Below are 14324 nucleotides of genomic sequence, written 5' to 3' on the forward strand. Positions count from 1 at the left end.
TTTCCATCATGACACCTTTTTGAACAAACTGGTCCATTTAAAGTTCTAGTGTACCTGTACTATGGGCAGTACTAAAATATCAGCAATTATAAAATATGACAATGTAAGTATAAATCATAGCATAAAGTTTAGAAAATATTTCTAATGTTAGGGTATAGCTTAGTACTATCTATGGTTCTCAAGTCCAGCTACAAATCACCTGGGAGGGAGCTTTGTAAAAAAAGAAAGTACCAATGCCCAGACCCCATCTCAGACATTCACCAGAATCTCTGAAAAGTGAGGCTGAGAAACCAGTATTTTTTTAAAAGCTTCAGAGGTGATACTAACTGTGCAATATCCAGGTTGGACACTAACCACTGCTTCACACAAAGGAACTAAATAAAAATGTCAAATAAATGTATTTGGTTGTGAGTAGGGGATTATATGACATATAGCAATTTGTCTTAAGACAATTTATTACATCCTTCCAAAATTTTTGCAGGATATCACTCATGGAATATTTAGATCATTAAGTTTATCAGGAGTGATAGTGTATACCTCTGTATTTTGAGAATATTTTAAAATAAATTATTTTTTAAATTTTTAATAAAAGATAAAAACATTCAATAATCATATTTTATAAGACACAGAAGCTCAAAACACCAGTCTAAATTCTACCCAGAAAAAACAAACTATATTGACTTATTTAATAACTTCATAAACTACTATGTATACTTACTAAAAAACAAAACAAAAATCAATTTCTTCAAACATCCAGGAATGCCAGGGCTGTCAGGGCAGGGTCTCTAAGGAGGCAAGCTTTACTGCCCCCTGCAGGCTCCAGTTTGAATGACAATAGCCATCTTACTTTCCTAGCTGCAAAGAAATCCGAGCTGCACCCCGCACCCCCCCACTAGCAGGAGCCACTCCTCAGACAGGACCCTTTACCCTTTATCTCCTGGAAGCTTCTACTAAATGTGTTTTCTAGGAAAGGAAGACATTCAAGAACAGACGTTTGTTATTAACAATAGTGAAAATTTTGAAACAACCTAAATGTCCAACAATGGAACAGTAAAGAAATTATTATAATACGTTCAGAAGACAAATTACCAAATGACCACAAAGAGTCACAAGGTTGAAAGTGAAAAAATAAGATGCAATACTATATGTGGGGGTCACAAGTACATTAAAAAAAATTATAATTTTTTTAGAAATTATAGAAAAAGAAATCTGGAAGGAAACACACCAAAAAGAGAAGATGCTATTTCTGGGTTCTAGGATAAAAAATGATCTTTTATTTTCTTCCTTATACTTTTTTATGTTTTCAAAATGTTCTATGCTGAACATGTTACCTTTCAAATCAGGAAAGCAGAAAGTATTATTCTTTAAAATACTTGCATTTTAACCCTCTCCTTCTAACCTTCTCCCACTTCCAAAACAAATGGATATTTAATGAAATTAAATGAGTGCTAAGCAAAGAAAGTCAGACCTTGAGAAGCTCAACAAAAAACAGGTATATGTCCATATGGAGAAGCAAACACATAAACTCTCCACCCTAAAAACAAATTAGGAAGCAATAGGTGTGCTGGGACAAAAATCAAAGAAGAAAGAAGAGTTCTGGGTCAACTTGGCCGAACACCAAAGGGAGAAGCCATCCTCAATCTTGGGGAAACTGAGAGAAAAAAAGTACAAAAATTAATTTAGACTATTTCTCAGTCTCACTTAAAGTCAGGGAGGAGGGGACAATTATAGGAAATAAGTACTATCTTGAATTACAACTTAATAACTTCATCTTGCCCAACTGAACTTCTACATTTCACCTGGGTGATTTAACTGATATTGTTAATGAATAAGCTACTCAGTTTTAAAGTAGAAACAAATTCATTTTGCTTCTATGTGTTTTTAAAGCTTCTTTGGAATGTATCCAGGAACTGAATTAAATCATATCTGTTTGCTAAAGAAGGCTATCAAGTAAGTAGGCTACTTTACCTGTGTTTCCTTTTTCATCTTCTCGGATATGAAGATCCTTCATAGATGTCTCCAATTCTAGAAGATCTCTTAGGTCTTCCTTATATACTTCTATATAAGACACTTTCAATTTAAAGTCAGTGCTAGGATTTTCAGAGATGTTTTGAAATATTTCTTGGATAGCTCGAGGAATGATACCCTTTTGACCCTCCACAACTGAAGCTGAAAATTTAGAATAAGAAAGCACATCTGAAACTTAAAATAAGAAAAACTACAACATAAAATTGACAATATTTTCTTACAATTCTCTGTATTATTAATCTTTTAAACCAAAACTACAAAATTCATAGTTAAAAGTTTTCGCATGCATGCCCCCTATTCAAAATTCACTCATGCATTCATTCAACAAATACTGATTTAGTACCTTCTACGTGCCAGGAATTAGTCTAGGACCCTGAGAACCATTAGTGAACAAAACAGAAGAAAAAAAATCCCTGCCTTTGTGGGACTGTACTGAGGAAAGACAGACAACAGCAAAAAGGAGTAACTGATAAGTGAATTAAATGGTATATTAAAACTGATAGGTATGTCCAGATTTTAAAAAAACAAACAGGGTAGGGTAAGGGGGAATAGAAGTGTGAGTGCATTTAGGTGGGAGGTGTTTGCAACTTTAAGTAGGAAAGTCATGATGGGCATCATTGAGAAGGTGACATTTGAGCAAAGACTTGAAAGAGGTGGCGGAGGAACCATGTGGGTATTTGAAGAAAGAGTGACCCAGGCAGCGAGAACAGCCAATACAAAGACGCTAAACTGGTATGTGATCCATAAACAAGGCGGCCGGTGTGGTTGAAGCACAGAGAGCAAGGGGAGAGTGACAGGGGATGAGGTGAGAGAGGGAACAGAAGCCAGAACATACAAGTCCGTGTAGACCACAGTAGACTCTGGGTTTTATTTTGTGTGAGAAGAGAGCATTGGATGGTGATGGTCACAAAACACTGTGAATTTACGGTCAGAGAACTATATTCTCAAAATGGTTAAAATAGTAAATTTTAACATGGCAGGTGTGGCTCAATGGATTGTCATCCCATGCACCAAGAGGTCACTGGTTCAATTCCTGGTCAGGGCACATGCCCAGGTTTCAGGCTCGATCCCCAGTAGGGGGCATGCAGGAGGCAGCCGATCAATGTTTCTCTCATCGATATGTCTCTCTCCCTCTCCCTTCCTTTCTCTCTAAAATCAATAAAAACATATTTTTTTTAAATAGTAAATTTTATGTTATATATATTTACCACAATTTTTTAAATAGTAACAAAAAAAAGTACAAGATAAAATTTAAAGTAAATGAAAGAATAAATTGGGACTTAAGGTTAAATAAGTTTCTATAAGCCAATTTAGAAACAAACCTGCCTACCATTTTCAGCACTGTTTCATGGAAAACATATTACAAGCTACAAAATACTGACTTACAAATGAACCTTAAAACCAATTTGTTTCCAAGTTGAAGTTTACCAATGTTTAGATTTTTGGCAACAGTCATCCTGAAAATCTGAACCTCTATTAAGTTGAACTGCCATTCACCTAATTTAAGATGCAATACTGCCATCGTGTGGCAAGTAGAGGGAGCTGTAGGTTTTCCAATACAAGGGGGAAAGTGAACATTCCTTTTTGACAGCTTCCAGGAACAAGCCAATAGCAATATCTATAAACTACAGTATATATAAGCATTCCGGATTAGCCAGTAGATACAGCTGATCATTCTCCACTTCAACAGGTAACAAAAAAGCACAAAAATTCAAAAGACTTATCAAAAAGCTCAATTTCAGGTAATATTTATAATAAACCTTCAATAAGTATTTTGGTAACCTACAAACCATATTTCAATGTCAGGCTAATATTCCTGAAATAAACTATTTCAGAGAGATAATTTATAAAGTTTTATACCTCAATAGTCATCATTAGCCATTTATTATATGCTATTTAAAGAGTACAAAAATAAAAGTTTTTAGAGATTAGACCTGGTAAAAGTCAGTACATCCAAGGTTCTGAAAAGTTGGAAAATGAGTATTAGTTTAAATAAGTATCATATTCAAAACTAAGAAATTTTCATTCTGCCATAGTGCCTAGCACAGTACCATAGACACTGCAAATGCTCAACAAATTATTTATTGGGGGGGAAAAAAACAATATTATTTTCATGGCCAATAAACAAACAGGAAACAATTGAAAATGCTCACTGTTTCACTAATACACCAAGAAGTGTAACTTTGAACATCATAGTACAATTTTTCACTTACCAGATGGTAAAAAAAAAAAATGCTTTGGATTTATAATACCCAGTAAGTGAGAAGGCCATGAACAAACGGCTTTCATATATTGGTGGTGGGAATATGTAAAACTGGTGCAGGCCTTTTTGGAGGGTGATCTGTCAGTATCTATCGACATTTACATACCCTTTGATTCACCAAATCCACTTCTAGGAATCTATTCTATAGAAATACGAATACATGGATGCAAAGTGATATGTACAAAGGTATGTACTGCAACTTCTTTCATAAGTAAAAATCAGAAACCTAAATGTCCATTAATGCTGGAATGGATGAACCATGACCCATTCAAACTATAAAATATTTAAATTATACAACCGAAAAAACAAGGTGAAATTCTATGCCCCAAATGGGAAGAAATAAAATGATATTTATATTGTTAAATGCAAAAGGAAAGTTACAGAAGTACAGGTATGCTTTTTCTTTAAACAAACAAAACAAAAAAGGAACAAAAGCAACATGTATTTGTAATGTGCCTAGAAAAATGTCTACAGGGCTCTAGGATGGTATACACCAAGCTGTTATTTCCTGGAAATGAAATGAGCTTTCATTTGGTTAATTTTTTAAGCATCACTTGTCAATTGTTTTTACAATGAACATTAATGTATTTGAAACAAGAAAAACAAACACCATCTAAAATTTCTAACGGTGGTCTATTTCTTCTGGTAAAGAGTACCTTAGAGCAGTTAAAAGTATTTTAGGACAATAGATAACTTCTTTCCTTAAAGAATTAAAATTACACTCGTGGTGTTTTAATAAAAAACAGTATAGCTATAACTGTCACCAAAATCTGAACATTTTATACTACTATTAATATAAAGCACATACTAAGTCTTTAGGGTCATAAAACATTGGCCAATCAAAAAAGCAAAAAACAAAAATAAAAAACCTACAATCTTCAAGAAAAGCTACAATAGTAGAAAACCTAAAATTTATTTCATTGTGAGACCCTAAAATAATCTAGTTTTTCAAATCTCCTAATCCTGTATAACAGTGATTCTAAAAAATTAGGGAGGGTAGTGGCATTTGACACTTAAGGCTCCTCCATTTGATCTTTGAAATGAGAGCTTCCTCAAATCACACAACCACCCTCCAACCCCCACCACATCCCTGCACTTAATAAGATGTTTCTGAAAGCCACATAGTCTATATTTGAGAGGTATGAAAGTAGAAAAAATATTGAAAGCCATTACACATATAGCGAAAACTAATAACTTTAAACAATGATGTATATGCACAACATTCAAAAGATGGCTTTTAGTATAAAAATGCCAATACAATAAACAATCTCAATTGAGGACTTGGCTTTCAATTCCAGCTCTATCACTAACTCAGTAAGCCCTTCAGAGTTCTATGGCTGGAGCTCCTCACTTATAAATGAAGAAAAATGATTTTCAAGGTTCCTTCCAGCTCTAAAGGAAATCTTATGATACTACATTTTCCCAACTATTACAAGCAGGAGAAATTATATCCTAAAGTATTCAGTATTTAAAATAGAAATCTGTGTGTGTGTGTGTGTGTGTGTGTATGAACTGATGAATGTGTTAACTAGAAGGGAAGAATCCCTTCACAATGTACACATATATCAAATCATCACAATGTACACTTAAAATATCTTACAATGCTGTCAACTATACCTCCAAAAAACTGTAAAAATTGAAATCTGACTAGAAAATGGAAAAGAAAAAAAAAAGGACACTTTAAACTCCAAAGCAAATTTATCTTATTTTCCTCCAAGTCCTGGTTACATGTCTCTAATATTTACAAGCAGACTATTAAAAGATGCAAAAAAAAGAGAAAGGGATGCAAATTAAGGGGTGAGGGGGGGAAATGGGTGAAGGTGGTCAAAACCCACAACTTCCCAATATAAGATAAATAAGTCCTGGCATATAACGTACAGCATGGTGGCTGTAATTAACAATACTGTATTGTATATTTAAAAGTTGCTAAGAGTTCTCATCACAAGAAAAAAATCTGGAACTGTGAGCAGTGACATGTTAACTGAACTGTGGTAATCATTTTGCAATATAAACATATAGCACATCGTTATTTATATTGTATACCTTGGACTAATATGATGTCAATTTATCTCAATAAAACTGGAAAAATGTCAAAGGGCTGAACACTGAACATTGTCTTAAACTTCTTTCCTCAAACAAACATAATTGTAAATTAAACTGTTTAATGAAACTTCAATATGTAAAAACAAATGAATCAAAGACGACGCATAAGCACATCTGATTATCCTATCCATTATTTCATTCAGTCAATATGCTCAGCACCTAACATGCATCAGGTACTGTCATGTTTTAGCTTCTTTCAAGTGTTTCAAAAGTCAGAGTAGGAGAATCTTACCAACATGGCCTCCTCCAATGGTATATGTCTTCCCAGATCCAGTTTGTCCATAGGCAAAAACAGTTACATTATAGCCTTCAATGAGTGACGACACTAGTGGCTTTATGCACGTATTATAAATTTCATCTTGAGTGGAATTTTTGCCAAAAACAAAATCAAAAGTAAAGACTCTATCTCTCCCAATGATAATTTGCTGGGTGTTTGGAATAACTCTCACACAAACTTGATGATTATGAAGAACTTCTTTGTACAGCAGAGGTCTAATTCTTACAGCAACTTTTACTGGTATTTCTTCCATGGCAGCTTAGATTTTGCTAAATAGATTTTCTACTTAATATTCAGTGTCTAGTGTGAGAACCATCCATTTTACATAGATCTGGACTCCTGTGTATCAAGATAAAAACAAAATTTAATTATTGATGACTCTATCCTAATAAACAAATCATTGTCTAAAGCAAAGTCAATCAGAGCAGGTTTTGTTCCAACACAAGATAGTTACAAAGAGCAGACCTGTCTTATAAAAGTACATCTATAATTTATAACTGAAATAATATGATGTCTGGATTTACTGTAAAATAATCTAGGGGGTGGAGGCCATGAGATGGTAAATGATAAAACTAAATGATAAGCACATGGGATTCTACTGTGCCCTTCTTTCTATAATGATAATGTTTCCCTGCTCATTAATCTAAGTATTGAGTAATTGGGGAGTTAGAAAATTAAGACAAGGAAATAACTGGGTAATTGTACACACGTGTTAAAAGCAAATCCTTGTACTAGATTTTATAGCTAAATATTGAAAAATAAAATCTCTTCTTTGCCACATTATAGATAAATCCAGAAAATAATTTTAAGGATTTCCATAAGTCAATATAAATTTAAGTCATTTTTATTTAAAAATAAACAAAACTAACAGAAAAGCTTTTTCTACTGCTAAATTATGTTATACTTATTTCTGAAAATCTCTAGTAGAATTAATACATTAAAAATTAAATTGGTAGTTACACTTACAATGAACCACCTGAAAAACAAATTAAGAAAATTCCATTTACATTAGCGTCAAAAGAATAAAATACTTAGGAATAAATTTTTTAAAAGATGTGTAAAACTGATACTTTGAAAACTACAAAATATTGTTGAAAGAAAAGAAAGATCTAACTAAATGGAAAAACACCTCATGTCCATGGACTGGAAGATGACATTGTTAAGACGGCAATACTTTCCAAACTGATCTAAAGATTCAACACAAATCCTATCAGAATCCCAGCTGACTTCTTTGTAGAAAGTGACAAGCTGATCCTAAATTTCATATGGAAATTCAAGGGACACAGAATAGCAAAAACAATAGTGAAAAAGAACAAAATTAGAGGACACACTTTCCCAGTTTTAAAACCAAGCAACAGTGTGGTACGGGCATAAGCCAGAACTAAATATGACTGGAAAAGAATTGAGAATCCAGATATAAACCATCACATTTATAGGCAATTAATTTTCAACAAGCATGCCAAGACAGTTCAATGGGGAAAAATAGTCTTTTCAACAAATGCTCATGGGACAACTGGATATCTACCCTCATAAGGATGAAATTGGACTCCTACCTCAAATATACAAAAGTTAATTCAAAATGGTTCATAGACTTAAATGTAAGGGTTGAAACTATAAAATTCTTTTTTTTTTTTTAATATATTTTATTGATTTCAGAGAGAGAGAGGAAGAGGGAGAGAGAGAGAGAAACATCAATGATGAAAGAGAGTCACTGATCAGCTGCCTCCTGCACGCCCCCTACTGGGGACAGAGCCAGAAACCCGGGCATGTGCCCTGACTGGGAATCGAACCTCGATCGCCTGGATCCTAGGTTGACGCTCAACCACTGAACCACGCCAGGCCGGGCAAGAAGGCAAATCTTGAACAATATCAAGTAACCTAGTAGACTAATGAATTAAAACAACATTTTCAGCACTACTTGCTATGGAAATGTTAATTAAGACATACTTAATATTCACTAGGCTTTAAAAATCTCTGCAGCAGTACTATGCATTTATAATTCTGTGAGTGGTAGTCTGAAAAGGATCACAATAACAAAACACATTTACATCACTCTACTAAGAGTCCACTGAGAGTACAAACATATCAGCTCCCTTGGGCTGTAAAATCCCAAAACAGTGTCAGCAATCTATTTTTAATGGCCAAAGAGATGCATCTAACCTTGTCAGTTTTATTCATTCTACTAAAATCCAGCACTGAAAAAATAAATACTCATATGTATGGTAAATCTTTTCTTGGATCCTAAAGGACTCTACAATCATCTGGTACTGGAAACTTTATCAAAGAAATTGCAGAGATGCTGTGCTAAATTGGTTCTTCCAAATGTCTTTAATCACCTACGTTAGAAGTTTCATCATACAGATTAGGGGGATTTTATACCATCACATTAAAACAAGTCATGGTCTGTGTTAAGCCAAGTCTAACTACTTCCAACAAAATTGCTATTAAAAAGTGCTAAGTATAAGTGGGATATTTTTATTTTCTTTGTTTTTTTCCCCCCATCAACATATATTTCTAATGGATACATTTCTTTCATAAGACAGCCATTAAAGCAAACTAAGTGGTGGCATATTTTAAAGTGATGCAAGCCAAACACATATACATACAAAGAAAATCTGATTTTAGACATGGACAACCACAGGCTGATGCAAGAAAGTACTTGTTTCTTAGTCTGTTAAAGGGAGTAGGTTTAGACAAAGTGAAAATCAAGTATTTCTTTCTCAAAACAAATGTGTACAAAGACTCAGGGGGAGGTCAACAGAGAAAAGCAGCCTTGAGTCACTGCAGAATCAGCAGGAACATGGCTGAACGCGGTCACCAGCTCTAATCAGTGTGCCCAAATGTCAGCCTCTTGGCTGGCTGGTATAGTCTTACTGTTTTATTTCTTGTAATAGCATACTTGTGTTTCACACAGGATATTGATTTAAATCAATGATGAGGAAGTTCTAACTTGTTACAAAGTTCTCTCTTCAAACAGTTTTTGTTTTGTTACTTTTGTCATTAGTTCTTTCCTTTTCTGCATTTCCCCCTTTAAGAAACATGATCCATAGGAGAAACCAATGAGATTTTCAAGCTTTCTACTGCCTTCCAAAACCTGTATAATACTTAAACTTTGCACTGTTTCCAAAATTTCTTCTGACTTCTCAACTCTAGATAGCAACACTTTAATATTTTTCAAAGTGGTTAGAGATGTAAATGCTCCTCCTCCATTTTTTCATTCCTTTACAAAGACAATACATATTATTAAACCATCCTGTCTTTTGGAGTTTCACTTCTCATTCCCACTGAGCAGTAGGAGAGAGGACTGTAGACCTAAGAAATGTGCAAACCTGTAGAGAATTTTTATGAGTGTCTTTGAACCAAACGTGCCACACGTCGGGAATCAAGATCTCAAAGCTCCATTTTCTTGGTTTTTATAGGAATTTGGCTACAAAGTCAAGGACCCATAAACACAAGGCTTGCAAAAAGTTAATATATAAGAACTTGTTTAAAAACCCACAGCACTTACACTTCTTCAGATTCTGATTACAGTCATCAGAAGTGTATGCATTATGGCATCATTAAATGTTAAGAAAGGTGAAATCTGGCTGGTAATATTTAGGCATACTCAATACCAGTTTGAAATCTGGGCAAAGGCCAGAGAAATATTTGATCACTGGTGCCATGTCATTCATCAGAAGTGTTTTTAAATACTGTTGCCATCCTGTGCCCTTGGTTTTTCAGAAGTAGTGGTTGTCTAAAAACTGTGGTTTGTTAGTATGTTCTTAAGAAACTTTCCAGCAAATGGATAATGAATTGCATACAGGCTCCCAAATACAGAAAGAACTAGATGGAGAAGAAGAGGGGAAATCATCAAAGATTTAAAAAACTTGAAGAGGGCGGTGTTACTTGAAAGGCGTTTTAAAGAAAGAATTCGGGCACCCTTTCTTTATCAGTTATCAACTACCTCGGAGGGAGGGGGCTATCGGATTCCACAGCACTTAGAATACACCAAGTTTCAACATCGGCGACGGTGAAAAGGCGGCCGGCGACAAACCACACCCCCAAGGCCGGGGGCCTCCACTCCTCCCAGATCCCGCGGCTGGAAGGACGAGCGCGAGGAACACACTAGGCTCCGACTCGGCGCAGCTGGGTCCCGCGCTCCCACAGACCCCTCTGCCCCTCTTCAGGGGGATCCAACTTCCTCCGGCCGCCCGGCGGGGGGCCCAGCACCCCTCGGGCCCCGTCACCAGCCTCAGCAGTGCCACAAACGCCCCCCCCGCGAGTCCACCAGCGGCGGCCCCGAGCGCGACCCCCCGCCGGCGCCACCTCCTCCCAACGGCGGGCCTGGGCCGTGGCAGGCGAGCAGACCCCAGGGCGCCGCACCGCACCCGCCCGCCTCGCACCGACCGGCGAGAGAAAGCCCGGGTCTCCGACGGCGAGCGCAGCGCACAACTCCCCGGTTTCCTTCCACCGCGCCGCAGCCGCCGCCGTCCGCGCCTTTTGTTGTCACGGCTTCTCCCGGCAACCGGCGGAGCCCGACGCCGACGCGCCCCCTCCCGGCCGGGCGTCACGCCGCGCGCCGGACCCCGCCCCCGCCCGCCCGCCCGCCCCGCCAAGCCCCGCCCGCCCCGTCAAGCCCCGCCCGCCCCGCCAAGCCCCGCCCACCCCGCCAAGCCCCGCCCCCAGTCAAGCCCCGCCCCCCACCCCTCCCTGCCTTACTGTTTGGGGCACTGGAGGCCTACCGCCCCCTCTCAGGCTGCTGAGCCAAATGAACTCTCCACGGATTTGTAAAATGAAAGTGAGAAAGATTCACATTGCGTTTCAATATTTTTAGCGACCAAGTCAGTTAATTTTTATTGAAGTAAACATAAAATGAACCTTTTTAAAGTGTGCTATTTGGTGGCATTTTAGACATTCACAACGTTTTGGAACTATCACCTGTCTGATTACAACACATGTTCACCACCCCAAAAGAAAATTCCCCGCGCCAGTTAGCAGCCGATCCCATTCCCCTCGCTCTTAATTCACAAATAGGGCTGTGTACTTTCTATTGCAGCACAGCAGCAGGCACATAATGTCTGCATATCCTACTTTTAGTGATGTTAAGATTAGTAGTGAGTTTGGGTGCTTTCAGCCTAATTCGTCCATTAAAAAAGTTCCCCATCAACATTTTACCTAATGGTTTTAACAGCCGTTGGTGGTGATGTTCCAGATCTATCATTTCATTAGGGATACCAAAATGGTAATTTTATTTTATTTCCTTATTTTATTGTTGAAAGAATTAAAGATGTCTCTTTTTTTTCCCCATTGATCCCCTCCACCCTGGACCGATTCCCCTCCCCACCCCCAGGCCTTCACCACACTATTGTCTGTGTCCATGAGTTATGCATTTATGCATATAAATTCTTTGGTTAATCTCTCCCCACCCACTCCCCCACGCCGGCCTTCCCTCTGAGATTCATCAACCTGTTCCATGGTTTTATGTCACTGGATCTATTTTGTTCATCAGTTTATTTTGTTCTTTAGATTCCACATATAAATGAGATCATGTGATATTTGTCTTTCTCTGCCTGGCTTATTTCACTAAGCATAATATTCCCCAGGTCCATCCATGCTGTCCCAAAGGGTAAGAGATCCTTCTTCTTTATAGCTGCATAGTATTCCATGGTAAATGTCCCACAGCTTTTTTATCCACTCATCTACTGATGGGCACTTGGGCTGTTTCCGTATCTTAGCTATTGTAAGTTGCTCTGCTATGAACATAGGGGTGCATAAGTTCTTTCTTATAAGTGTTTCAGGTTTCTTAGGATATATTCCTAGAAGTGGGATCACTGGCTCAAAAGGCAGTTCCAAAATGGTAATTTTCTAGTTTTAATATTCCGTTTTGCATTTACTAGCTGAAGTTATTCTATAGAGAAGAGTTTTCCCTCCATCAGATTATCCAGAACCAATGCAGTGAGCATATAGTAATTCCCTCAGGGAAGCCCAGACCCTTGGTTCTTGACTCTGGATATTTTACACTGTGGAGAACTCACAATTACAATTCTGGACTTCCTTACTTTGAAAATCATTACCTCCCATGGTTTGGGAGCAAATAAAATAAATGAGCAAATAAAAATGTTGCTTAGGCCATGGCAGCCTACTTTGTCTCCAACCAAAGAACGAGCACCAGAAAGGGTTGATGGTGACAATGAACTTCATCTGAGCTCTATACTTTCAGAAAACAGTGACATTGCCCAGCGGTGTTGCTTAGTGGTTGGTCAATGATTCATGAACCAAGAGGTCACCAGTTTGATTCCAGTTAGGGCACATGTCTGTGTTGCAGGCTCAATCCCCAGTAGGGGTTGTGCAGGAAGCAGGGGATGGATGTTTCTATCTCTCTGTCCCTCCCCCTTCCTCTCTCTCTAAAATCAATAAAAACATATTTTTAAAAAAGACAACAGTGCCCAGGTGGTGTGGTTTAGGGATTGGGCATCGACCTAGACCTATGAACCAGTAGGTCACTGTTTGATTTCGGATCAGGGCACATGCCCAAGGTTGCGGGCTCCATCCCCAGTAGGGGGCGTGCAAGAGACAGACGATCCCTGGCTCTCTCTCATTGTTGGTGTTTCTTTTTCTTTTTTTCTTTTTTTAATATATCTTTATTGATTTCAGAGAGAGGAAAGGAGAGGGAGAGAAAGAGATAGAAACATCAATGATGATAGAGTCATTGATCAAGCCCACAAACCTGGGCATGTGCCCTGACCGGGAATCGAACCCCGATCACCTGGACCCTAGGTCGATGCTCAACCGCTGAGCCACGCCCGGCAGGGCATCATTGTTGGTATTTCTATCTCTCTCTCCTTCTCCCTTCCTCTCTCTGAAATCAATAAAAAAATATTTTTTTAAAAAGAAAAAAAACAGTGACATTAAGAAATCCCCTCAACCTTTTATGTTCTGGGAATAGATTTACCTTAAAAGACCACCTTTCTCTATGTGACTTAGGTAAGACTAACTATTGAGTCCTCATGTCTCCCTTGTTTACCTTTGATAAGGCCAAACACACACCTTTCTCCTTTTGCCTCACCTTGCTGACAAGGCCAGACACAGACTCTCCAATTATTCATTCTTTGTCTCATGAATGATTAGCTGAAAGTATAACTGTTGGCCTGAAACTAGCTAGACACAGAGATAAACATTTCCTGTGCAGTGAACTGACTGAGACTTCTCCCGATTAAAAACAACCTCACCTGTAAATCCCCCAACCTGTCATTTGTCTACTCCTTCCTATAAAGGACCTGGGCGACACCACCCTGACCACAGATTTTAACTTTGGATTTGGGGTGCTCTTCATATTACAATAGACTGAACAAGATCACTTTCCTTACTTGTTCAGGTTTTGCTTTTGACAATAGCATCCACCAAAAGGCCGAGAATCAAAAACCGAAGATAAAAAAGAAAGAAAGGAAAAAGTGATTAAAGCCCACTAAGAGAGAGACGATTCACAGCGCCTTCACAAGGAAAAGGAAGACGTAGTTGCCTCAAAGTTGACTCCTAGGCCTTATACTGCGGCTCATTTAACTTATCCCTCCACACCCGATTATTAAACCAGTACCCATTCAGCTTCATGGGAGGGGACACAGTGAAGGAGCTCCAAATAAGATTTCTGAATTGAATTAAATGAAATGTATT

The 14324-nt window shown here is 37.9% G+C and overlaps 1 protein-coding gene across 6 annotated transcripts in view; it reads right to left on the minus strand.

Annotated features, from left to right (window-relative positions):
- Nucleotides 1-11163, minus strand: part of KIF27 (kinesin family member 27) — a 66746-nt gene extending 55583 nt beyond the window's left edge. For 3 of the 6 annotated variants that reach the window (XR_015715407.1, XM_087822728.1, XM_016222917.2), the window contains exons 1-2: nt 6627-8348; nt 1969-2169 (exon numbers count right to left, since the gene is read on the minus strand). Coding sequence is in view for 5 of the 6 variants with exons in the window: in XM_087822728.1 (XP_087678854.1) it covers nt 1969-2169; nt 6627-6924 (499 nt within the window). In the remaining variant the exon portion in view is untranslated. Of the gene's footprint in view, nt 1-718; nt 865-1968; nt 2170-6626; nt 8349-11060 lie in introns of those variants that run through there. The other 3 variants (XM_087822727.1, XM_016222916.2, XM_016222919.2) reach the window with 3 other exon arrangements.
- Nucleotides 11164-14324: the final 3161 nt, after the last annotated feature.

Source organism: Miniopterus natalensis, chromosome 12 (genome assembly GCF_054644295.1).
Source record: "Miniopterus natalensis isolate mMinNat1 chromosome 12, mMinNat1.hap1, whole genome shotgun sequence".
NCBI lineage: Eukaryota > Metazoa > Chordata > Mammalia > Chiroptera > Miniopteridae > Miniopterus > Miniopterus natalensis.